At 41.8% G+C, this 25,372-nt stretch overlaps 1 protein-coding gene across 7 annotated transcripts in view; it reads left to right on the top strand.

The window, feature by feature from the left end:
* The window catches only part of AUTS2 (activator of transcription and developmental regulator AUTS2), a 753,203-nt gene that overhangs the window by 519,620 nt on the left and 208,211 nt on the right, over positions 1–25,372 (top strand). For all 7 annotated transcript variants that reach the window (XM_030472553.1, XM_030472557.1, XM_030472556.1 and 4 more), the window contains one exon: positions 1,772–1,801. In XM_030472553.1, the coding sequence (XP_030328413.1) occupies positions 1,772–1,801 (30 nt within the window). The remainder of the gene's footprint in view (positions 1–1,771; positions 1,802–25,372) is intronic.

Raw genomic sequence — 25,372 nt, forward strand, 5'->3', positions numbered from 1 at the left:
ATTGACAGGATGAGGGTATGAGTGCTTGATATAAATGGCATACTGTTCTAGAAATGTGCAATTTTCCTGTTGTCAGTTAAGTACACTCTCTTCATTAACTTAAGCGTTGTGTGAGGGTTTCAAAATTCAAGCTAAAACTGTCTCCTATCTTCATGTTCCTTCTCAATTGTTTGTTACCAGAGTATTTAGGTGCAACTAGTGCTATATATGTCATTTTAGTTATGAAGTAAATTTCACTTCAATTTCTGTTTGAAATTATCTGAAAGCAGATTGTAATCTTATCTAATCTTCGCTTCATTTAAAATTATCTGTAAAGTACCTAGAAATAGCTCTTAGCTTTAATTCATTAGTATGTAGCTCACTGGTGTGGGGAAGGCACCTTTTCACCCCCTTTGCTGATGAAGATGAGGATAAAACCAGTAGAACAGGGAAGTTATAAGAATACACAGAAGATGACTTGATTTGTGCAAATCAGATACACACACTTGTGGGTGTATTTGGCTGTGTGTATCCACATCCCACTGTAGAGTTAACCTTTGGAATTCACAAAGTAGAAGTAATTTCGAAGCAATTTGGGTGTCTTGTGGAAATACTCACAGATGCGTTAAACAGGAAACAAATGCAGGAAAGGCTTAACTGCTGCGGTAACACAGTCAGCTGGTCCTTGCTTTAGGGAAGCCTGGTTCTCCTCTTCAGTGATCTTATGCTGTCCTTCGAGCCATCTGCCATTAGATCTGCAGAGGTGTCGGTTCATCCTTGAATGAGCCACACAACCCAGTCCTCTGGAGTCTAAGATTGTAGCTAAAAAAAACCACCCAGAAGGAGGTGTTTTCCTCATTCGTCTGCTGTGGAGATAGCCAAGTGTGACCCCTCCATGGTTACCCAGAATTAGGTGGGATGAATCAAATATGTTTCTGAGAGGAGCAGTGAGTTGCATGGTCCTTACAGTCCTATTGCCAGCACAGCTCTTACACTTGTAGCAAATGTAAATGTGGTTTTCTGATGCTTATCTGTCCTGACACTCGATTCATCTAGTCCTGATGTATTTCTACAACAGTAAAAGTTATTAAAAAATGGAGCAATGGCACTTGATGAATATCAAGACCCACTAGTGTTACTGTTCAGCATTTTATAGGATTATAAGTGTTTACTGTGATACCTGGGCTTGAATTACAGAGAACCTCAATGAATCAATTAATGTGGCATGTTCTGGCTTCCACTGGGACCTCTGAATTGTTTAGTTCAGCAGCAGTAAACGAAGACATAGGCTGAACCCTCCAAATAGTCCTAGAAAATAAATGGGAGCCTTACAAATGCTTCTCTTGTGGGACAGACAAACCTGGTTCCATACCCACCTATCTGCAGAGCCTTTGAAGCCAACGTAGTGACAGGTAGCGTGAGAAATGCTGTCTGTCAAAAGAGAACAAAACAGCCCTTTAATACTGGTTTTCTTCTTCCCTGATCCAGTTTTGGAGTCTAATGTGGTCATGCACCATCAGCTCCTGTGCAAGTGAATGGAGCTAACAGAGGACATTGCAAACGCCTTTTGTGGTGTTCAGTCCAGTTTGTTCATAATTCAAACATACAAAAGTATCATCTCCATATCAGTGGGGGAAAATTTCCTCCTATACAGTAATGGATCTTTTTCCTGAAGGAACCAGGTTTGATGCCACAGGGTTTGTGTGTTTCAGCCATCTTCTTCATAGAAATCTCACTTTTTTGCTGTAACAAGTTTCTCTTACCTGTGTCTTTTCTTCTTTTTGTGTTGCAGTGTGACAGCGACAGCGATCAAGAAGAAAAGGTAAGAAAAGAAATCACTATGGGAGCAAAAATAATTTGTTGGATTTGTTGCATTCATTTATTCCTCTTACTCTGTTATTTATTCCTAGTTTCTTTTGGGATTGATCTAAAGCATCTCTCTACAATGAAAATACTTTGTTTCCTTTAATTTAATTTTGGAATAGACTTCCAAGGAAAGCGAATTCTAATTAATATTTTGGAGGCTACACAATTCATCCTCAAGCATATTGATGCCACGGTTTGTGTGGGTTGTTTATGAACACCAGTCTCACTACCAACCCTTTCTGTGGCAACATTTTCCCTTGGGAAGTTCTAACAGCAACCAAATATGTTTGTAACCCTCACATTTGCACTCTTTAACAGTTACTTGACCACTGTTATCGCCTGTTTTGCTTCTCTGCAGGCAAGGGTCTTCAAACTCAAATGGAAGTGTTATGGTTGATATATATACAGATCTGTCTTTTTAGAAACAACATTTGGAAACTGTACATTGAGTACAGTGTGAGTACAGATTGAGTCAAGTGATACAACTTGCTGATAATTATCTCAATAACTTTGGGTTTCTAAGTCGAAAAAGGGAAGAATGTCACACTGAAAAAGTCAGGCACTGATCTGTAATGCTGCTTATTGTTCAGAAGACTAATGGTAATGAAGAACTAGTATTCACACTAATGCACATTTTGATGCCTTATTTAATGTTGTGAACAGACACTAACATCCAGCTTCCTTCTTTGGCGAAAATGAAATAATAATTGCATAAAAACTGGTCTAATTTCTTTATTTGCAGGTTGTGTTTTGTGATTTTCAGTTGTATGTTGAGCCTTAAGGGATGTTTTGATAATGTAATCACTTTTGCCTCCTCTTTCACTCGATAAATTGGGGGATGGAAATTGGGGGAGGATAAAGTAATGTCAGATAATATAATTCGTGTAACAACATTGAATTGTTCGGAGTTTCATGGGTGGTTCTGTGAAGTAGCTCCAGGTCAAACCAAGAGGAAGAGAAATGACCGTGCTGGTATGTAGCTTTGTACAACAGAAAAGAACAAATATGTTGTAAAATCCACAAGGAAACAATGAATATAGAAATCACCATTCATGGATTTAATAAGTTTTCTATAGGATTTGTGTAGCAGGAAGCAAAGGAAATTTTCAACCCATTCTGTGCATAACCACCAAAGCTTTACCCTTCAGCTTTTTTAGTGATTTCCCAAGCAGAGATTTTTTTCCCCCATGTTTCTTAATAATTTGCTAACTGTGTTAAAGAACCACTATTTACTTTGAACTGCAGTGATTTCCCTTTCATAAGGGAACTGATCACTGGAGTTAATCAGTGTGACAACAGAAGGGGGAGGTTTTGTTGGATTTTTGCACAGAATATTAACCTGCACTTTTAGAGATGAATTTTTAATGCATTACCATTACATTCCATCCTGTGAAGCGATTATTCATTTTCAGGATGTTCCTTATGCAGTGGAAGATGATAAACTCAATTTCAGCTCCCATGTTTATGGCACCCAGAACTAGAAGTGTAATTTCCTGCCACTGCTGCATTTACAGAGCTAAACCTCTGCTGATTTCACAGTATTTTTCTCTCATAGCTATATAAAAAGGCAGAGAGGCGGCTTTTGGGGATGGTGGTGGTGTGGTGGTTCAGGATACTTTCCACAACACAGCACAAGAGAGACTCAAGGTTGTACCTCACATAGACTGTCCCAGTACTTGTGCAGGATGGATTTAAAATCCAGATGTGTATTTCATCTCGATGATCTATATTTTTTCTTCCCCACTAATGAAATGAGATTAAGTGCAGATCCAAATATCCCCAATAATTTAGTGGTTTTCAAATCCCAGAACCAGACCAAGCTTTGAATTTCATAGCTCAGGCCCAATTCTAAAAGACGACAGCTAACCCTGGTGTATTTATTCAGGCTGCTCTGGCAGCCAAGGCAAAGATCTAAAGGCCTTGTTCTGCTGTTAATTTGAATTCAGCATATGTAGCCTGTTATAAAATGCGAGACATCATCATTTGAGCAGGTCAGGCATATTCAGATGAAGACAAATGGTGCTTATTTGATTTTCTTAAAATCAGGAAATGAAAAAAGTGCTCTCTGGAGAAATCATGTTCTGCCTGACTTAGATGATAGACCAAGGCATGTACCCCAGATAAGAACAGGCGCTCGTCTTGCGGGTTTTATCTCTGAAGGACGGTCGGGACTGTCAGCTCGCTGACATGTGCATTATCCATGTCATTTTAAACAAAGTGACCTGTAGAAAAGTGCACTCTGCCGTGACATGATAATGGGCTGTTGGATGACAGGTAAAGTACACACTATAAAGGAGGCTGTGCGTTATTCCTTTGTTTAACTGACAAGTAGAAACTTCTTTTCTTCAGACAGGCAGGATCTTTTAGATCTCTTTCAATAGGACCCAGAAGATTTTTGAATTCCTGCTTTAAATAAAACAACAATTTTTTTGGACCAAAAATTCCTATGAGCAAAATGCACTGGGAGAAGTGAGGGTGCCAGACCTCTGGGCAAGAGGTTGACAGTTTCATAAATAGTGCTCAGCATCCTCAGGTTTCATTAATAACCATAGGAGCTGAGGGTGCTCAGCAGGATTGGAAGTTTTAAGATCCTTGACCCACACATCTCATATCGTGATGAGGGTATTAGCCTCCAACTGTGGAGCTGTTCTAGCAGTGAATTGTCAAATTGCTCATGGTCGGTCCTAGGTCAGTATGTTCTGAGGATTGTGGAGTTGTTCTCCTCCCACCAGAAACATCTTTGGCTGAAATGTTTCTGGGAAGAGGAGATCTTCTTTTCCGTAGGATTACCTCTTGCAGAGTTTGATATCCTGAAGTAGACAGAATATGGCATATTCCTGCAGATAAATTCTGCACTTGCTGTGCAAAAAATGGAAAAGAATCAATTTTACTGCATTTAGGATTTTTGAGGGTAAACCCACACTGGTCCTTCGATGTGCCTGAGGAATAAGAGATCCGTGAGAGGTAGAAGTAATGCAAGACAGGTACATATTTCTACTAGAATAAGTAAGACCTGGAATCCAGAAAGATAGACTAGTGCTTTTGAATAAAAACCAGCCAATCAGTATGATGAAAGGTGTGTGACAGGTTGAGGTGGCTGAAAGACAGGTTGGTTCAAGCATGTCTAGATGGGCCACAGTGAAGTAGGAGAACACAGGAAAGAGCGGGATGTGGGAAGCTGAGGAGCAGATGAATAGTGAGTGGTGACAGAGTAGGAAAAGTAATGTCTCCTAGGCTGTAAGTATGACTTTTTTTCCCCACTTGAATACATATCTATCTGGCTGCGTAAATCATTGTTGATATCTGATCTCTATTAGGTGATGGCTGTGCCTCCAATCCATCTTCCCTCGCCTTTAATTGGGAGCCGACAGACAGAGTCACTTTCTGTCTATGTCTGCCCTCAAATGAGACATTTCTCCAGAGGTTTCTCTGGAAGAAGAAACAAGGATATTTAATTGAAAAATGAAGCAGCCCCTGCTTAGCAGTACTGTAGCTAAGGCTGTGTCAGCATCTCAATTTAAAATGACATGTTTTGGGTGGATAATTTGTCTATTTATATAGATTCATGCCTCTTCATTCCAATTTGGCACACAGCTCTGGACTGGAGCACTCAGAGTAGGCATTTCACTCTCCTGTTGCTAAAAAACCTGAAGAGGTTGCAAGTGTGTCTGTGGAGGGAGATTTGGGGGACTTGCATCAGAATGTGAAGCACTAATTCTTAGAGAGATGTCATTTTCCATCCTAGGATCCTTTCAGCAAATGCCACTGGGATTTCTTACTGAAGCAGAAAAAAGTACGGATCCCAGGGGAGCTCGGATTTTCTCCATTAAAAAGTCTGTCAGTCTTACTGTGAGCAGGTCCCCAGAGCTCATAATCTAAAATTAGGGCAAGCTATTGCACAGCTGCCAAACTTAAGTGCAGCTGTATTATCTTCCGATAGCTACATACAAGCTTTCAAAAGATACCTGTGGTAATTAATACAATATTAAAACCATAAGTGCAAACACACTGGAAACACAAGGAAGTCCTGTTTTGAAAAGATGTACAAACAGCTTTGATGCGGATGTCAAGTGCTAAAGATGAGGTAAGGAGTAAGGTCCTGTTTTATTCGCCATCTCTCCCATTTCTTCTCACCACTCTTTAATTAGACTGATTTTAAAATTAAGGCTCAATCTGAGGCACTTTAGAGATCTTTCACTTCTTTGGAAAATATTTCACTGATCAAGGGGGACTGCTTTGCAATGTACACAGAGTTACTTACATCTGATTCAAGAGGAGAAGAGGCCTGCTTCCTACTTGAATCTTATCCAACTTTGATAGCATGTACAACTTCAAAGATTACTGCAATTGATGACTTAATTCTGTGTATATCTAACTAGTACCCAAGCAGTTCTCTCTTGATGAGGCTCTTGAATCCCATTCAAACATGTTTTTCCAGGAGCCAGCAGTGTCTGGATCGTTACAGCTGCAGCCCCAGCACTGCCCGGTGTTCTAGTGAAATAGGCTTTGCTTTGGCATGTTGTGTAGGATGCAACGGGTGGAAAGAGGCTGGTCAAACCAGTGGCAGAAGAACAAATCCTACCCCAGCTTAGAGGGGGCTAGGACAGGCGGGTGTTGTGCTTCACTTAAGAAGCCTGTGCTGGTGGGAGCGTGTTGCTTGTGAGATGTGGTTATTTTGCTCTTTGGAAAGAAAAATAATGTGCTTTGAAAACACCATGAGAGCTGGAGAATGGTGTTTCTGCCATCAGAATGTTTTTAATGATAATGCTAATACATTTGATTTCATATAAACCAGCTACAAACCAAAGATTATGGCATGGAAAATATCATAGATCACTCTGGTATGCTCAGAACAAAGAAATATGCGGGGTTTGTGTATATCTATACACACCCAAAAGCATTCATGCCTGCACCCTGTGTGTGGTTTTGAAGTGCTTTTGGACAACTGTTTTGTGTGTGGCCTTTGGAGAGAGATTTTGGAGTAGTACTTTGGCAGATGTCTGATGCCCAGTTTAGTATGTAGACTCTATTTCAGTGTTTGGTAGTTAAATATCCCCATGTACAAGTGTTTATATATTGCTGTGCATTTGTGTATAGTTTGCTTTCTAATGTACTTCTGGCTGCATTAAAAAACCCACAATTTTTAGCCCAGCTTTACAAAATCAACTGGTTTAGGTAATTATAAATGCTCTGATATATTTATTATAAGAGGAACTTGGGATGGGCCTTCTTAAAAGCATGCATTTCAGTGCCATTGAATAAATGCAGTTTGTTGGTCATGAACTTCAGATGGGTGCAGTTCACTCTCATGTGGGCAGTTGCATTAGGTTGGGAATTTTTTAGTAGGATGCATGGAAACAAAGCTCTGTTGGGGATATTTTTTCCCTCACTCCTGGGGAGCATGAGGGAAGGAAGAATGTGGGTAGTACTTGAAAGTAAAATGCCCACCTGGATGCTGCCAGGGCTGTTGCACATAGATACCTCAGAGCCAGTTCAACATTTATATGGCCACCACTGTGGCCATACAGTAATATCTGTGTTCTTCTTACAGTCAGTTCAGTGTTTATGCATTGCTGGAGTATAACTAATAAGTTGTAATTTCCCTGGTCTGAAAAAATGTTGGTCATAGAGGGAACTCTCAGCACTTATTGAGTGTAGCATCAGCATTCATTCTCTCATCCTGTTCTCCACACTCATCAACTCTAGGTGCAGATAGATGAAGACTGGGGTGATTTCTAAAGGAAAACTTCGAAATATAAAGTGTGTCAACTCCAGTCTAATAAGAGAGCCTGAGAAAGTAGTGTGTAGCCTTAGGTTGTGTGAGATGTTCCCCAGCACTCCCAGCCAGGGAGTGGAAGGGAAAACTGCTGGAATGAAGCTTCTGTGGAGTTGTGAAGTCTTGAGGTTCAGGAAGAGGGGATTGACTGCAATATGGGTGTGGACTTTTATGTGGGAGCTCCAGGAGGGGTTCGTGGTGGGAGCCTTCTCTCCCCAGACTGGACCTCCCTAGTAGAAAAGGCTGAGTATCTGTCAGGCCCATTGAGCTCTCTCGCCCTGGGCAGCACCACGCTGTGCTCCTGGAAAGGCAAAAGGATTATCTATGACAATAAGAGGGAGCTGAATTCATGAAAAAGCTCCTTGGATGGTGGATACCAACATATTTAGCAAACAAGGCTCTGCGGGGAAACGGTGGCTGAGAACCTGGTTTTAAGCAATTACTTAAGGTCATGAGATGCTGATATCTTACTGTTTGGCATGTATTTATTTTGGCTAAGGGTAGGATTAGAGAAATAGTTTCTCAATATTATTCCTAGAACTGTTTCTGCAACGCCAGGATGTTTCCCATCAGTGCAATTTATACTGCGTATTTGTACAGGTGTTGTCTTTTTAGCTCTGGAAAATGCAGCACCTTAAACTTGCCCTGAGGGTGAAAGATCACCCAGACTTTATATGCTAGCAACGCTCAGGCAATCATGAAGTATTTCTTACTGTTTAGGGCCCATTAGGAGGAAAGATAAGGATCCTTTTTATTCATTTGATGTGCCACACAGAGCGTCCCTACAGCTAGAGTGGTAATAAAATTGGAGCCAAGCATGTTCCTTGTAAAAGATGATGCGTTTGCCACTAAGGGGAGCGAACATGTTGCTTACAGGCGTGGGTACGTGCTCTGCGGGCTGGCTGTGCCACAGAGCCTCCAGCCCGTGATTTGTCCTGTCCTTTATCATCTCTGTCACTCGGCAGCATGTTGTCATAGGTAACGTATCACTCCTCGCTCCCCCTGCCCTCTCCCCCTTCCCACCCAGCTCCCCTTCCCTTTTTTTTGTACCCATTTCATGTAGAAAATTTGTATTTACTTTGGGAGTGTAATTTGTTCCTCATGGATAATGTGACCCTTAGCGGAGCTGGATCATGGGTTAGTTGAAGTGATATTTTCCGCTAATGGTAGTCGTACATCATTGCTGTCAGCTCGGGTTAGGAGGCAAGCACATTACAGCTCCATTTTACCTCTGCAGGCATCTGGGATTATTTGCCATAACTGAGTATGACATGACCACACTACAGAGTGCATTAAAATTTTACTAGCTTCCCAGGCAAGTTCCTTGGCTCCAGCCTGCCTTCAGGCAGGCGTAATGATGGATACCTCTAAGGTCCTGACTTTCTGCACCAAGGATACTCAATGTCAATGGCCCAAACAGGTTTTGCTCTCCCCAGGGCTTTCGACCATCTTCTGGCAGTTGAGTAAACAATCACGAATTGAAAGGCAGGGAGGTGGGCACAGAGGCCCCCACCACTCCTCCTATGGGATGCTGAGCTTCCGAAGGTCCAACACTGTCACATCGCTATCCTAAAATACAGCTGCTCAGCCATCAGGTCTTAAAAAGAATCATTTGCTGACTGTCTGATGTGGATAAGAATAAAATCATTGCCTGAAAATTAAACTTAATAGCAAAAATATCCAGGGTGGTGGAATGATATGTGAGTATTAAATGTGTGAGTGTGTAACAGGCAGGTACCATGATGCATAATAACCAATATGTGATATGCAAATACACCAAATGTTGGTGTTATATTTGTATGTTCATGTTGCATTCTGTTTTATGCTTTATGCCTATATGCGGTAGGCAGATTCAGATATACAACAGTAGCAGTGCATTCATTATTTATAATTTAAACTTAATGAATACATATATGTATTCATTATTTAAATTTATTATTTTGTATAAGCAATTACTGTTCTCATATAGGATCTTAGAATATCAGCTACAGTACACATGTATATTATTTTTATGTATACATGTGCATGCTATGAAAATAATATACACGATTTTATTATTAAAATATGATAATAATATGAAAATAGTACGCATTCTTGTCATGGCACATATCTGTTTATATAGATGTACCTTATTTGCAATGTGTCTATGTATATAGACATCCAAAATTAGAGGTATAGCTATACAGGGAAATGTGCATTAAGGAAACATAGAGGAGAGATTAAATTGAATATAGTCATGGTTTTAAATGCTCCTTGAAAAAGCATAATCTATACCCCAAGATGATTTTCTTGCAGCCTCCTAGTGGTTTTCTAAGTATCTGCAATACACGTGTGGATGGAGCTGCCCATGAGCCCTCCTCCCCACAGCAGCACTAACACCCATAACACTTTGGGGCAAAAGGTACATAATGATATAGAGGATTTCTGTGAGGTAAAGAGGTGTTGGTGTGTTTGAAATCCTAGAAGTTGCTCTCTTCTGTCCTCACTCTTTATTTTGTGTGAATTAACAGATGGAGAAAGAATGAAAAAACGTGGGTTTGTTCAGCTTTTTGGTTTTGTCTTTCCAAGTGTTTAATTGCATTTCTATTCATGGTGAGGTGAGAAAAATGTGAGGGCTTAGCATTACCTGCTCATATGCTTCTTAGTAGAAGTCATGCCTGGGTTCAGAGTACCCCTGAATGCCCATCACTCCATGTCTAATCATGCCACCCGAGATGCACTCTGCTTCTTCTGTTGTCTCATCTAGGGCAGAGTTTTGGGATGTGATGCATACAGACAACTTGAGATTTTGGTTTGGTATAAAGCATTCCTGGCAATAAATCTTCCTGCCTTTATTGCAAAACTTGGAGCCCAGCTTTACTAGGCCCAAGAGTTTTATCTGTGTATAGATTGTAGGATTTGATTCTCTGTAGGGGAGGAGAGAGGAAGAAGAGATTAAAGATTAAAGCTGATGATGTGCTCAGTGCTCTGTAAGAAACAGAAGAGACAGTTTCAGACATCTCTAAGGATAACATGCAAATTCCTAAAGCCTTCCCAGCAGCTTAGATCACAGCAAGACTTTCCAAATGACAAGAGTTTTGCTTGTTCACATTTTAGTGTCACATCTTTCTTTCTTTCTTTCTTTTTTGTTTTTACATGTAGCAAAACTTTTATCAAAGTAGTTCCATGAGGGATGTTAGAATATGTGGGAATGCCAGGCAGGATTTTCAGGGTGCCACTGTTGCAGAAGGAAGTAAAATCACACTGATCTCAAATGTAACAGAGCTGTTCTTTCAAGTCCGTGAAGAAGTGAAGTGCCTGTGAGTGCACACAGTGTGTGGATTTGTCTGGAATCCAGCCTTTGGAAAAGTTGTCCTGGGTGCTGTGAATTTCAAACTTAATTTAGTATTTCAACTGAGATGCTTGCTTAAAAAATCTTCGAGGTATGTCTTTTAATTTGCACAAGTGTCTGTAAACCTTCCACATGAAAATAAGGTTACGTGCCCTGGAAGGAAGTCTGCGTACTGAAACATACTGGCACATTTCTCCTGATCAATACAGCTATATATAGCTATTGGTTGATTAGATATATGCTTTATATGTGTATTTGGGAGTAGGTATTAATGAGCATGCATGTATGGTATGTGTGTATGGAGACAGACAGAAATTCAATCTGTGGATCTTGGAGTTTGGCCATGTCCAAGCTTTCTAGATTATAAAAAGTGTTTCTTTAAGGACTACATGTTACTGTATGTTGTTCAAGTATAATATTCATAAACGCTTTATGCTATTGAATAACATCTGTTTTTCATAACAAATCAGATTTTATAATCATCTATGAGGCATGCTCCCCATTCCTGGATGTCTGTTCTCACATTCCTTAGGCTTGAGAACTGAGAAGGTGAGACATTTCTGTGGAGGTTAATTCAGAAAGAGAAGAATCAAAAAAAAATAGCAAAGTTATGGTAATTATTTCATGTTTTTAAGAGTCTTGGAGGCCACAACACATGTAACCATCTCAGGTTTCTCACAAACATATCCAAGGACAGGCTGAGAACAAGGAGACAGGAAATTAAATGCATGCACCAACGAATTGAGAAGGAATCCAGCAAGAACCGCTTTGGGTTGCTGCATATTTCTCTCCATCTGGCTCAGCACTAATAAGGGTATTGTGGACTTGGAAGTGGTAAAATACAGCTACCATGTATCTTGGATTCCAGAAATTCCCCAAACAGGGTAAAAGTGTGAATAACACATGGCTTGAGTTAGGGTTGGGCCTGCAGGTACCAGCAGAGTAAGGACCTTTCTGGGCTTTCATCTTTCTCTTAATGCACTTCAGGTTTTGCATAACCTCTTTCTCCCTCTTCCCTCCCAGTACCTACAGACAAGACATTGTCTCTCTGGAAGTCTCTTTACCTGTACCTATGTCACCCCTGGTTTGTTTGTGGCAGGGACACGCCATCAGGCTGTAGTGCAAGACCTTGCGTTGTCTGCTTCACATAGAGGTGTTCTGAGAGTCAAAGAGTTGTAGTTTTAAGAAGAACATATTGAGTATGTTCTAAACGCTTAACAGCAGCAGAGCACCTTTCCTTGGCTGGTGTACGATGGGAAACTCCACGTATGTGTTGTAAGCTCCTCTGAAGGACAGTGCACATGAAAATGGGAAAAAGTCAAAACACGTTTCACTTTTAACCTGCCAGGTTCTCCCAGGCTCTCAATGTATCCACATCACGAACTACTGCTCGTGGCCTAAGGTGAACCCGACATGCTTTGCTTTGAAAATGAGAGTCAAATTGTGTGTGTTGACTCTTGCAAGCCTTTCTCTGCACTGTGTTGATAGTCTGGATTCATTTCCAGGCGTTACAAAGCTGCCAGCTTTGGAATTTTCATCTAGTAGAAGCACCAAGATGACCTTTGTGTCCTTAAAAATTGCCTGGGCTTTCTAATTCATGCTGATATCTCCTCTTAAAATGCACCACTGAATTTCTGGGCTTTGCAGCCCTTCTCAGCATCACATTAAAGCTGACTCTGGACAGTCAGACAATATTAAACAAGGTTGTTCATTCATAACAAAAGCATCCTAATTGAGTTACATTATTACATTAACTGTAGCAATCAGATTGAACCAAATCACTGAGCGATAATGTCATTTTCCAGGGTATCATTTGTAGAAACCAGTTGTGCTGTAAGATGCAATAACTTACTTAATCCTGTAGAGTTTATGGTGACTTATGTGTCATATCAAATTCCTTACTTTCGGAGAAAACCGAGCAGTTAATGCGTGGCTGTGAATGGGCACTGACTGATGAATTAGAGAGGAACATTTAGCAGATCCTAGACAAACTGCAGCATGAGTGATAGTCTGTTATAGCCTCAGATAAAGGGGCTGTTCTAGGAAGGGGTAGGACATGCAGCGTTTTCAAACTGTTAACTTCTGGCAACACACTGGTGGTGCTGTTTGCTTTAGGGGGTTGATAGATGGCTGCTTTACTGGCTCTGAGTTGCCCATTGAGTACAAATTCTCAGCCAGAAACTAGGCAGGAGGAGAAAGAAGTTAATTTTGGACGGTATGTGCCAAATGTTTATGAGTAACCTCATTTGGAAAACTTTGTTTCTGTCAGCCAGGACTGTGCCACCAGGACTTTGGGGTGATTCTTCTTGTTAATGAATTTATGCTTTTTTGTCTTGTTTTGTTTTGTGAAATCTTAATGACTATGGGGAGGACGGAGACATTTCTGCTACTTCAGAGCAGAGGAATAGGATTTGGGACCAGATAGGGTGAGCCATGAGTGGGGAGTCCCACATCCCCGCAGTGAGGGCAGTGGGGAGGAGGGCACTGAAACCATGCAGCCTCCCCAGTTCATGCATTCCTGTCTTCCCACAGGTGCCCTGCTCTTTTGCTTGCATGCACAAGTCATTTACACTCTCAGTAAATCAGTTTCTCTCTTAGACATTTCCATGCCCTCAGTACAGCAGCATGTGAGTGTGTGGCCCTCCTCACCTTTGTAATGATCTCTGGTACAAAGTACGCTGTGGCTGCAGCCACCAAGGACATCTGTCATGGAGAAAGCAGTATTAGATCATCTCAGATTTGTGCCCTGTCAAGGCCATCCTGCTTTTGAGTTTACCTATTCACAGGAACCAAGTGGCTTGGCTAATTTTCTGTGAAACGCTTACAGTCCCTCCACTTCAAGGAGCTGAAGAGGCAGGAAGTATTGCCACCACTGCCTGCACGGAGGCACTTCTCTTTGTTCTGTTACCAGGGTCACTTTGATGGATGGTGTCAGTGCACCATGATAAAGCAGACAGGCTGCAGGCTGAATAAGATCAGGTTTAGAGGGCATTGCAAGGATGTTCAGTCAAGGCTGTTCTCAATATGGGAGAAATCCATATTATCTGGTACTCCCAGGAAAACACAAACATGCTGGAAGATCGATGTTCATCCTTATCATATGTCATCACAAATGCAATGAAGGAGAGGCTCCATCACAACTTCTGTGCAATCGCTACGGTGCTTCTGTTTCTCTTTCCTGGTCCAAGAATAACAGCAGCTCCAAACTTACTCATTACATGGTCTTTGTCTGGGGCTCTGTTTCAGTATAAACAGAAGGTTCACAACTGAAGACTCTCTGCAACTAAAGGCTGAAATCCAAATGATGTTTTATTATTTTTGAATTGTTGTTTCTGTACAGCAGCCCTCAGAAACCTTTTCCACATCGGATTCTTATTGAGCTATTCATAGCACAGAGAGGCAGAAACCATCCTTGTCTTCCAAATCTTCCGATATAAATAAATGAGATTGTGTGAATTAGAGGGGAAATTAAATACAAGAAATGAAATAAGTCATTCAGTCTGGGCAACCTTTGCCAGTGCCTCACCACCCTCGTAGTGAAGAATTTTTTCCTAATACCTAATTTCTTGTCCTGCACATGAATCTGACAGATCTCAGTGAGATTAGTGCCATTTAGGATTTCCTCCATTAAAATCCATAGTGGTGTTTCACATTTCACCTGGTGTGAGGGATGCCTGGATCTGTGATTCTCAGTCACATACTGGTCCAGGATGTGATTTCTGGATGTCTTGGGGCATGAAAACAAGAGGTGACCGCTTTCCTGCTGTGCATTTCTGGGTGTTTAGATGGTGTGACTTCTGTACATGATTTATGTGTGTGGTTACATAATACTTATTTAAATTAATGATTTTCTTTAAGTAATTTAATGCTTGGTTTTGTTAATGGGAAACCTGACTGAAGAGCTTTCAGTTGTCTGCTTTAGCAAAGCATTACAAACTCCCTGCTACTTCCTGTGATAACATTAATCAGAATGAACTCATTGGCTACTAATGCAGATGCCGTATGTAATTCAGTATAAATTTTATTGTAATTTACCATTAATTAGTGTCCACTTCTTCTAAAGTGCTAAATGACACCAAGCACCCTGATTTCAAAAATCAATTGGAAATAGGAGCAACTCTACCTACCTAGGGAAAATGTTTAGAGCTGGTAAAAAAAGCTCAAATATCTCTTAGAAATGGCAAAAAAGGCTTAGGAAAAGAATTGGACAAGAAGGACCTCTCAGCTGGTTTAAGATACAGGAGCTACATCCATTTCAAGGGGGACCTGTGTTTCACAGTAGCTCAGACTGGACCACAGTAGTGTAGGGGTCATATGTCCAGCAGTACTTCTGTACGTATTTCTTTGCACATGGGTGTTATATGGACTGGTTTCCTTTCTAGATGTAGGGTTTATTATGGTGTGTTGTTTGGGCTGTGTTCTGGGGTATATTGCATTGCTCTAGAAAAGCAGAAGAGGTGATGCTTTGGGCTTCTGGGACGGGTAGAAAAAGCGGAGCGTGTTCTCCACTCCATGGAAAGCAGGCTGAGGAGGCCTAACTGAGCAAGTTTTATGCCCTTTTCCAATAGAAATGAAGGTCTGAAGTTAGAAATGCTCTTTGCTCTTTTTCACAGGGAAATGGCATGTTTTTCTGGAAGTTCGTTCTTATTCATAAGAATATTTTCTGTATATAAACTCAGTAAGCTTTAGCCAAAACTTTCCATAATATCATCTATTTACCACAGTATTTGCCATACCAAGTAAATAGATTGAAGTAAAATACATAGAAAATTCAGCAGATGAGCAAGAACCAAGTCACACTTTAGCAGTGTGTTAAGGATGTTTTAACACCAAACCCAAGCACCCCTATATAACATCCTTTTTAAAATGAAGCTTTTCTGTTAAAAACACAAAGCTGTGGGAAGCAGAGAGAATAACCAGCTAGAGCTGGAAGTGGACAAGAGGAAACGCTTCGATTCACATGGAAATGATTTCTCCTGCCTAGTATAATTTCACCTGCCCACACTGCTAAACTTCTATATTACACATTTCTGTCAGAATGTCAGGAGAAATGATAAGCCTTCTCAGAGCTGCAACCTCTGTTACATACAGAGAGCATTCTAGCCAAGGCTTTCTTGTACAGTTTTAAGACTTTTAGCTTGGTCTCTCAACTATAAAGAATACCCTACTTCATGACCCCAGCCTCTTGTTAGTTGATAGATGAAATCTTTTCTTAAGCTGAGTCCCTTGTCTATTATGTTTTCAGAATTCAAGGTTTCTCTTTAAGCTTTCTGGCTTACTGCCAAAGGTACATGGCTTTGTTACCCAGAGAAATTGCCTTTATATTAACAGGAAGTGGCTTTCTGAAATGGCAAACGTGCAGATCTGCTTCCAGGTGAGGAAGAACAGGTTTGTAGGTGTGATCTCATTCTTTGGCCATTACCAATAACTACAAAAAGAACAGCAAAAGCTGTTGTAGTTGTTGGGGATTTCTGTTTATCTCTGTTTTTAATTTGGGAAGCTGGGAGATAGCATAAAAGCAAAATACAAGCTGTAGTTATTCCTGTATTTTAAATGTTCTTTTAATCTCAAATGTCTGTTATTACCTATAAACTATAGTTTACATACCCAAGAAAAATGCACATCAAAGGAAGTGGAGGTTTTGCTTCAATGTCGTCTGAAGAATTTGAGTGTAATATAAAACAAAGACAGAGGACTCGTTTCACCAGTACATCTCTGTTGAATTGTCTTCTGGAATAGTTAAGCAGAGATTGTTGTATCAAATGGATATCATGCAAAGAATATTGTCTGTACCATCTAGGTTAGAACCTGGCCATTGCAATAGCTTAACTGGTCAGGTACGCTGTGGATCATCACTAATTCCTCTGTGTCACACCAGATAGTTTTACCTCTGCCATCTAAGTGAAGTAAATCAGCGAAATGAGCCTTCCTGGAGATTCTCATTTAAGAACTCCAGTGCTTTTTCATGTGGCTGCTTACTCAGGACTTACCAGCAGAAAGAAAAGATTCCAGGCTAATCAGACATGTGATTTCGTTTAACTGAAATACCAAGAACTAGTTAGGAATAGATTCTTTTAGTAGGAGGCATTCATGCTTATCTGTAGATACTGTTAAAGCCATTTTTCTCTTTTAGATAATGACCAACTACTGCAGTTTTCTAGATTTCAGTAAATGTGGTGAATAATGGGGGGGGGGGGGGGGGATGGGTGTTAAATTCGGTACCAATTGAGAACCAGTTGCAGAAACAGATACTTTAATTCACCTTCATGCAGAAATGTGTGTGTAATAAAACTTCTAGGCACGTTTTCACAGGTACAGAAATAGCATTTCACATTTGTAACAGATCTGAAAGGAAAAAGGCCCTAGTAATCTGCTATGCAATAAGCCATCCTAAGTTTGTTTAACTGATTGCCGCCAATAGGATACATTTCTAAGGGCATGAAGAACAATGAAACAATGAGGCAGGAAAAACAGAATTCAAGAGAAAGCACATTTTGAAGAGCTCTTTAATTAGTTACAAAGATTCATATTCGTGTGTGTGTGATTCCCCCCACCCCTGCCTTTGAACAACAGAAATATTCAGAAAGCCTAATGAAAGATTCCCATCTAAGATACTCGCTGTGGAGTGCCTTTACTTATAAAATCCACAGTAAGTACCATCACATTCCCTCCTTTCTTTTGCTAATATTGACCTTGTAAGGGGCTAGATTTTCAGTTGTTATAAATCAGTCTAATACCGATTACCACTGTGCTTCCTTGATTTGCATCAGCTCTAGCCCGAGCGCTACCCTCTGAGCATGAAATGAAGACAGAAGTTATCACTAAATGAAGCTGATCCTTTCCTTTAATTTGCAGTCAGTGGAGGAGCTCCTGGAACACGAATTGCCGGGGCTGTATCATTTGTGTCCCTCAGACAATCATAGTTCAGGTCACACTGCCTGACTTTGTGGCTAAAACCCAATTGAAAACCTGGGCATGTTTGTTCTCGCCCCATTTTTATATCTGGGATAAAGAATTATCTCGGTGCCCTTGCTCGGGTGTCATGACAGTTAACAGGGAAGAGTCTGCAATGGGCAGGAGAAGTAAAAACCTGCAATCCATCTCATGAACTGCACTTCTCCCTGGCAGGCTGAGTCTCTCCTGATCTTGCTCCTCACAAATCCAGTATCTTACCTTATCCTGCAGATTCTAACATGAATCACTTGAAGTCTTGAAGTCAATGGAAAGAAAGTGATTGGGGTGTAACCACTGTCGTCTGCCATGAGAAGGATTATGCTGTGGTGAATTCATGTGCAGGCATTTTTGTGTGTACCTTTTAATATCCAGTAGGCAGCCAAATCTCGTCTGATGCTCTCTAAGAAATGTGGGGATCTTTTGTTAGCTTGTTACTTCAGGTTAAGCATTTCTTGGGAGTGCTGAAATGCTTAATACTGAGATATCTTTGTGGCTTTTCAGATCACTGCTCTGATTGTGAAGACATGAAGGGAAAAAATGATTGGGAGGATTTGTCACCTGGTTTCATTTGAACAATTGCTTTTCCCTCTTGGTCAGATATAGGACATAACAGGAATCACCTAAATGTAGACAGATTGCAGAAACACACATGACAGTTCTTTATTGATTTCCATTACTTCATTTCCTAAGAGGAAAGGGCAGCTAATACTGTATGTTCTTTAACATAAACCAAAGGCAAGGATAAGCCAGTGCATATGAAACGCTATCTCTTTATTCTCCATATGCACTGAATTGAATTGCAATTTCCTCCTTTCATTTTCGCTGGGTTCTCTGGATGTCAGAGCCAGCCAGGTATGGTTGTAGTCCTTCCCCAGCACACGATCACTGGGAGCCTGCATGTAATGAGTGGACACACATTGTGCAGTAACAGGGTTTTCAGGCACAGCTCTGCTAATGAATCGATGGTGCTACATAAAGGCTCAGGGCAGGCAGCCCTCCTCTGGGGAGGGGAACCTTTTAGCAAACCCCTCCTGTCTCTGTTTTAAGTATTTTTCACCTTTATTTAGATGTTTCGTTAGCTCTTGTCATTGTCTTCATCTGGCTATTCTACATCTGCATATCTGAGCAGCTCACAGGCAGTGCCAGGGGTATTCCGTGCAATAAATGGCATCGTTCTTCCCCTGTGCAGTGACCAAATGGGATCTTCTCCCTCCTGCAGTAGTACACATCATTGCCAGGTGGGGATAACAGAGCATTTGGGAAAGGTTTTCAGATGTGCAGGAAAGCAGACGAGGTCCTGGTGAAGAAGTAGGCCAGTTGTCTTCTGCTGTCTGGGAAAAATCTTCCTCTGTCCCCTTTTCTCCTTTTTTTTCTCTCTCCTTTTCTCTTTTTCTTTCTCCCCTTTTCTCCTTTTCCACCCTCGCCACCCCCCCCCAGTGGATCTTTTAGCCATTTCTTTGAATAAAAAATTAATAACGGTAAAAGCTTGTAGCTAGTCCCTGGGGTAGAATAGTGGCTAAGGATGTAAAACAATGATTTGAACAAACAGTCTCAGGAGGATAAATGGAGTTCTATAAGTACGACATCTGTAAGTAAAGGAAAAATATATGTAACTAAAAATATTTGCCTGGATAAGCAACTTCTATAATAAAACTTAAGCCACAGTATTAGCAGCTTGGAATAGATTTTCAAACCCAGCCACACAATCTAGGAGGCAGTATTTAATTTTCTAAATAGGATGTGTAGATGTCCAAATCACACTCATTCCTAAGGACAAGAGCTGTAGATGGCATTTGGATGCCTGGAGATGTAAACAGGCTTCTTAGAGGATTTTCAGAAGGACAAAAGTAAATCAGGCAGCCAGCTTGCCTTGATTTTAATAGGAGTTGCATGTCTAACTTGCTTTTTATGCCACCTCTTTCTGCAGGGATTTACCTTCACTAGCACAAGACAGTTTGAAAATGATACTTGGAAACATAAGTCACTTTGCTCCTAGAAAATGTGCCCCTGAGTTCCTAATCTCCGTGCTGACAGAATGTAGACTGGAAAGCATGCTTCCATTTCCCTGGTATGGGTCATGTGTAGCTGCTTGAAATACTGGCCAAACACTGGCCCTTTGTGCCAGCCCTTCCTGCCAGCCCGCCGTTCCAGGCTCTGAAGAGCAATCCATAAAGCTCAACCAGGGAAGGCCAGACTGGCTTGCATTTAACAAGCATTAAATAAGGGACTACTTTGATTTTCCTAGGCTAACCCATGCTCCTATTCATAATGCATTGCTATAGAAAACTTCTGATTTAAATAAATAAGACTGGGAGATATTTTTGTGGCTCTTGCTGGTATATTGAACCCTGCACTGTTACAGCACACTCTGGGTGGATTCTGCCTGCTCTTTACTCCAATGACCTTGCTGCCAGCAGCTCCCATACAAAGACAGGCTGAGAAAATCAGTGCTGTTCAGCCTGGAGAAGAGAAGCTTCATGGAGACTGCAGAGCAGCTTCCAGTATCTGAAGGGGGCCTATGAGGATGCCGGACAGGGACGCTTCATCAGGGATTGTAGTGACAGGACAAGGAGGAATGGCTTTAACCTGCCAGAGAGGAGACCGAGGTGAGATCTCAGGCAGAAGCTCTTCCCTGTGAGGGTGCTGAGGCGCTGGCACAGGGTGCCCAGAGAAGCTGTGGCTGCCCCATCCCTGGCAGTGTTCAAGGCCAGGTTGGACACAGGGGCTTGGAGCAACCTGCTCTAGTGGAAGGTGTCCCTGCCCGTGGCAGGGGGTTGGAACTGGATGAACTTCAAGGTCCTTTCCAACACAAAGCAGTCTGGGATTTTATGACTGCATCTTATCCAAGACCTTTGCCAAACTGCAGTAAACCCCAACCACACTCCAAGCCCTGATGACTTATAATTTTGGAAGTGGCAGTTCCTTGGTGAGAAGAACCCTCCACAAGCCCAGAGGCAGGTGCAGGGCTCCTTCCCAAGCCCTCCTCCACAGCACCTTCCAGCAGACCCTGGGCACAAAAAGTGGAAGTTCCCTCCTCTTCCCTGCCCCACCCTCTGCATTCTTTTGTTCTTCTATTTGTTAAGTAGTTAATCTCATTCTGCTGAGATGAACTTTCTCTATCAAAGGGTAAAAAACCCCTTCAGCCAAAACAACATTTGGGGGAGAGGACGAAGGAGAAGAGAGGAGGAGGGAGGGGGAGAGGAGTCCTCCTCACAGTTTGCTAATTGGTTCTTTCACCTGACAGTAGTTTGTGTCAATTAACTTGATACTCAGTGCAAGTGAAATTAATCCACCTGGGTCAAAAGCTGCTATTAATTTTTAATCAAAACAAAATGCTCACTCGACAGATTTGTAGCTCCACTTAGAATAAACAAGATATGCATGAGGTGGAATGTGCCACCAGGCTCCACTCCATGGAGGTGCTCCTGGGGATAATTTCTTTCCCTTCTGCAAGGGGTAGAGGTGAGGTAAGTCAGCTGCTAATGATATTCTTCTTCCAAAGAGGCTGTTTCCCCAGTGTATGTGTACCCTTTCCCCAGTGCGTATTACCCCTGGAAATCCAAAGCTTGCCTGCAGTAGATTGGGTGCCCTCTGTGGAGGGTGTCCCTGTCACACAGCCCCTCTGCCTCCCTGTGACACACTGGTATACCTGGGCACAGGGGTGTTGGGCTTCACCGTGCCTCCCTCCTCGAGCTTCTGCTCTGAGGCCTCTGTTTGACATGGAGAAGACAGCTCTTCCATTAATAGATGAGTAGCCCTGTTTCTGCTTCATCCACAGGGGATGAGGCAACAGGGAGCAAAAAGCTGTTCCAGGATTTCTTCAGTCATAGAATCCCAGACTGGTTTTGGTTGGACAGGACCTTAAAGCACATCCAGTTCCAACCCCCTGCCACGGGCAGGGACACCTTCCACTAGAGCAGGTTGCTCCAAGGCCCCGTGTCCAACCTGGCCTTGAACACTGCCAGGGATGGGGCAGCCACAGCTTCTCTGGGCACCCTGTAACCAGCTCCAGTGTGACATGACGTTGTCCAGTGACCTTGTCCAAGTCCAGGACTTGGTGGCAGTTGTCACATGTGCTGCCATTGCAGTGAGCAACCCTGGGAGATCTGAGAGGAGGAGATATAAGTCATGCTGCACTCTGCAATGTCTTACTCCTGTTGCAAAGCCGCTCACTGAGACACCCACTCAGCTCTTCTCTCTTTCTCATTACTTCGGAGACAATAAAAGCAAAGTATTACCTGTTGGTTGTCAAGGTATCAAGCCTTGGAGGGGATTCTTTTCCCCCTCTTTTTTTTTCCTCTCCCCAAGTAGTACCATGTCTTGGGATTTTTAGACATTGATTGGAATTTTTTTCTTACTATTGCCAGTGTTACTTTGTGAGGTGAATGTGTCTGCATACCTGGGTGCTGTGGGCAAGTTATAGCTGCACAACTTATTACCTGCTCTTGTACTGATTTGGCCAAATGGATCAGAACAGTACATCTATCTGAAGCAGTGTGCTAATCAGTAGTGTATGGCACTCCTTGATGCAGTGGTAACATGGTCTAGTATATGACACTGCTCTTTCATGTGTTTCTCTTTCTAATATTGTAATTAAAATAAATCACAGCCTATGTGCTGGAGTTAATAGGAATTTTTATTACACATGCTCAAAGACATAAAATGGTTGCTAGTTCTTCCTTCTCTTCCAGCTATGTCTGGTCCACTTAGCTGCCAGGATTGCCTAGAGGATGTATAACCTGGATTATTGTTAGGATTTTAACTGGAAAGAATATATCCTTCAGTGACAGGGAAAGGCAAGAGAGTGAAAAAGAAGTGACAGACTCCTCCAATGGGCAATGTCTCATGTGCAGAGGATATTAATAGGCAACAGTGAAACAAGAATATAGTTCAGAGCATGGAGGGGCTATGTCTGTTATGCATTAGAAGTAATAGTAGTAGAACTAATAATAACAACTTTATACAGGCAGACTGATTAGCTGGAACTTGCCCCTACCCTTGATGTTACTGTGAAAGGTGCCACAAACCCTATAGTGAGTATAAACTGCCTGGCCCTAACTAACTCCTAATTCAGTAGAGGAGATTCTCAGGTGCAAAGGGAACCGCAAGGCTCAGGCTGGGATATCCCATGTGTGCTTCATCCAGAGGGAAACTGCCAAGTGGTGGGTTATTGGCACCACTTCCCTGAATCCACTGCTCTTCCCTGTGCTTTCCAGGCGGATGCTGCCTCACCAGCATTGTAAGGGAACAGTTTGAGCTGGTACGTTTGTGTGGCACATAAGATAGCAAACCTCCGAGGGTGCGATGCACCTTGCGCTGTGTTACTGTACTTCAGCCATTCCTTGTTCTCATCTTTTTTGTCTTTTTTCTTTTTAATCCTTTCTGGAGCAAAGCGGGAGGTGGGTGAACAGTGTGATACCTGGAAGCTTGCATTGCCGATGGGTTATTTGCATATCTTGTAAATAGGTAATCTTTTCTTCCCTTTCAAGGTGGTGTGATTTAGTTGCAGAGAGATTAGGGGAGCTTATCTGATCTCATAGAGGAAGTTTGGTGTTCTGAGGCTTAAACCTTCATATCAGAAACATTACTTCCTCCTGTCTTGCCCTCAGCTTACAAGCAGCAGCAAAGCCTGGCAACAACAAGCACTCAAACCAATAACATGTATCCACACAAGAAGTCTGTACCCCAGTCTAATAATATCTATAATGACTTAGATGCAGGGTATAGCTGGGGATTAATGACTAACTGGCATTAATGGGCCTCAGATCATCAACTGCTTCTCTGTTGGTCATTAATCCCCAGGAAATAGTCTGTGCTAAAGCTACTATTGCTTAATTAGAACATGGTTGGCCAGTTGCAGCACCACACAGCACTGTCTGTGGCTTTTGGGGAATAAAAGGAATAAAATGTCCCTATGAACCTGTTGAGCACGAGATGGATCTTCTCCTGTGTGCAGGATGTATGCCTGTGTCTGGAGACAGAGAGCATCCTCAGGATTAAGCTTCAGATGAGATCAGGTAGACTCTGTCTCTTCAGCCTTGGACTCTTTCTGGCTGAGGAAAGCCTTTATTCATTACAAGACAGATAGTTCTACATTCCTTTAGGCCTGCTGGTAAGGGCTAAATGACAGTGAACTGTACTTTCTCAGAGATGGCAAAAGTGTATTTTTTAATGGAAAATACCAGTTTTAAGTCACCTCATTTACTGTAGTGCAATAGCACGGACTTTCCACGTTTCATGTTTATTCATTCCATTTTTCTTGCTAGTCTTAGAGCCATAAGGGAAATAGATTTCACCTGTAGTTTTCTGAAAAGAATAAAGAGGATTCAGTCCTTTCCTAGCTTGGATAAACATCCATGTGAATCCTCCCTAGCCTTAAGATATGGAAAAGAAAACTCCTCCTTTGCATTTCAGAAGTCTTCAACCACTGTTCAAGCCCTAGTTTCAAGAAGATATTGGTCATTCCTTCCACTACATCAGCCAGGTCAGTAGCGACATTAATCATTCATCACATCCTCAAACAGCATAAGCATAGTTGTTCATGCTAAAAATGGGATCCAAAGCGCAGTGAAAGCTTTCCTAAGGTTTTCAGTGGGTTTGGATCAGGACCTAGGAGCACCTGGATGTCATGAATCAAGCTCCAAAGTTTCTCCCACTCTCTGCTGGGTATTAGATTTGGTCTGTCCATGGGATCTATCACAGTTAAGCTCACTCTTCCCAACCTCAGGCTGATCTTTAGGTATGCAGGCCTGTACTTCTCTGCTTTTCATTATCCATGAATAGCATTTAATGCCAAAATGGGGGGGGGAGACAAGCTTTTTTCACAGCCTTATGTGAAATACTTAACATTTAGACGTCTTTAGGATATACTACACACACATTCCACTTTTACAAGACCAATATAACACTTTCAAAAGTTTTATGAATTCCAGGATGTAACCAGAGTACTTGTTAGCCTGTTCTGAATAAGCCAGAATGGCTTGGCCTCAAAGCTGCATAGTTGGCAAATCCCTGCGCTGTTTATGAGCAGTAGTTTTGACCAGGTCATTGAGAATGGAGTAGGATCAATCTCCACAGGTTTGTCTGCCCAGTTCAACCTAGTTAAAATTTTAGGAGCATTAAATGGGGAGATCATGACTATGAGGTGATATTTTAATCTGTATTTCCAGGCTCCTTGAATCCCGCATCACAGGTTATTCTCTAAATGCTTTCCATAAGAGTACAATCACACTGCTGCCAGGACAGCAACAAGTTGGAACCTACATCACGTGTCTATGGCAGGAGGTTATGGAAAGGGATCACAGGACAGTCCAATACTGCTTTCCATGCTGGCGTCCACAAATACTGTGACACTGCTAGAAATTCTAAGGTGATGTGAGAGCTGCACCTATGATGGTGGTGATGTCTCTTGTGAAGCACAAACATTTTTGAGTTTTATTTAAAGATTTATAGGGACAAAGGAAAAA

This window comes from Strigops habroptila (assembly GCF_004027225.2).
Source record: "Strigops habroptila isolate Jane chromosome 13 unlocalized genomic scaffold, bStrHab1.2.pri S16, whole genome shotgun sequence".
Taxonomy (NCBI): Eukaryota; Metazoa; Chordata; class Aves; order Psittaciformes; family Psittacidae; genus Strigops; species Strigops habroptila.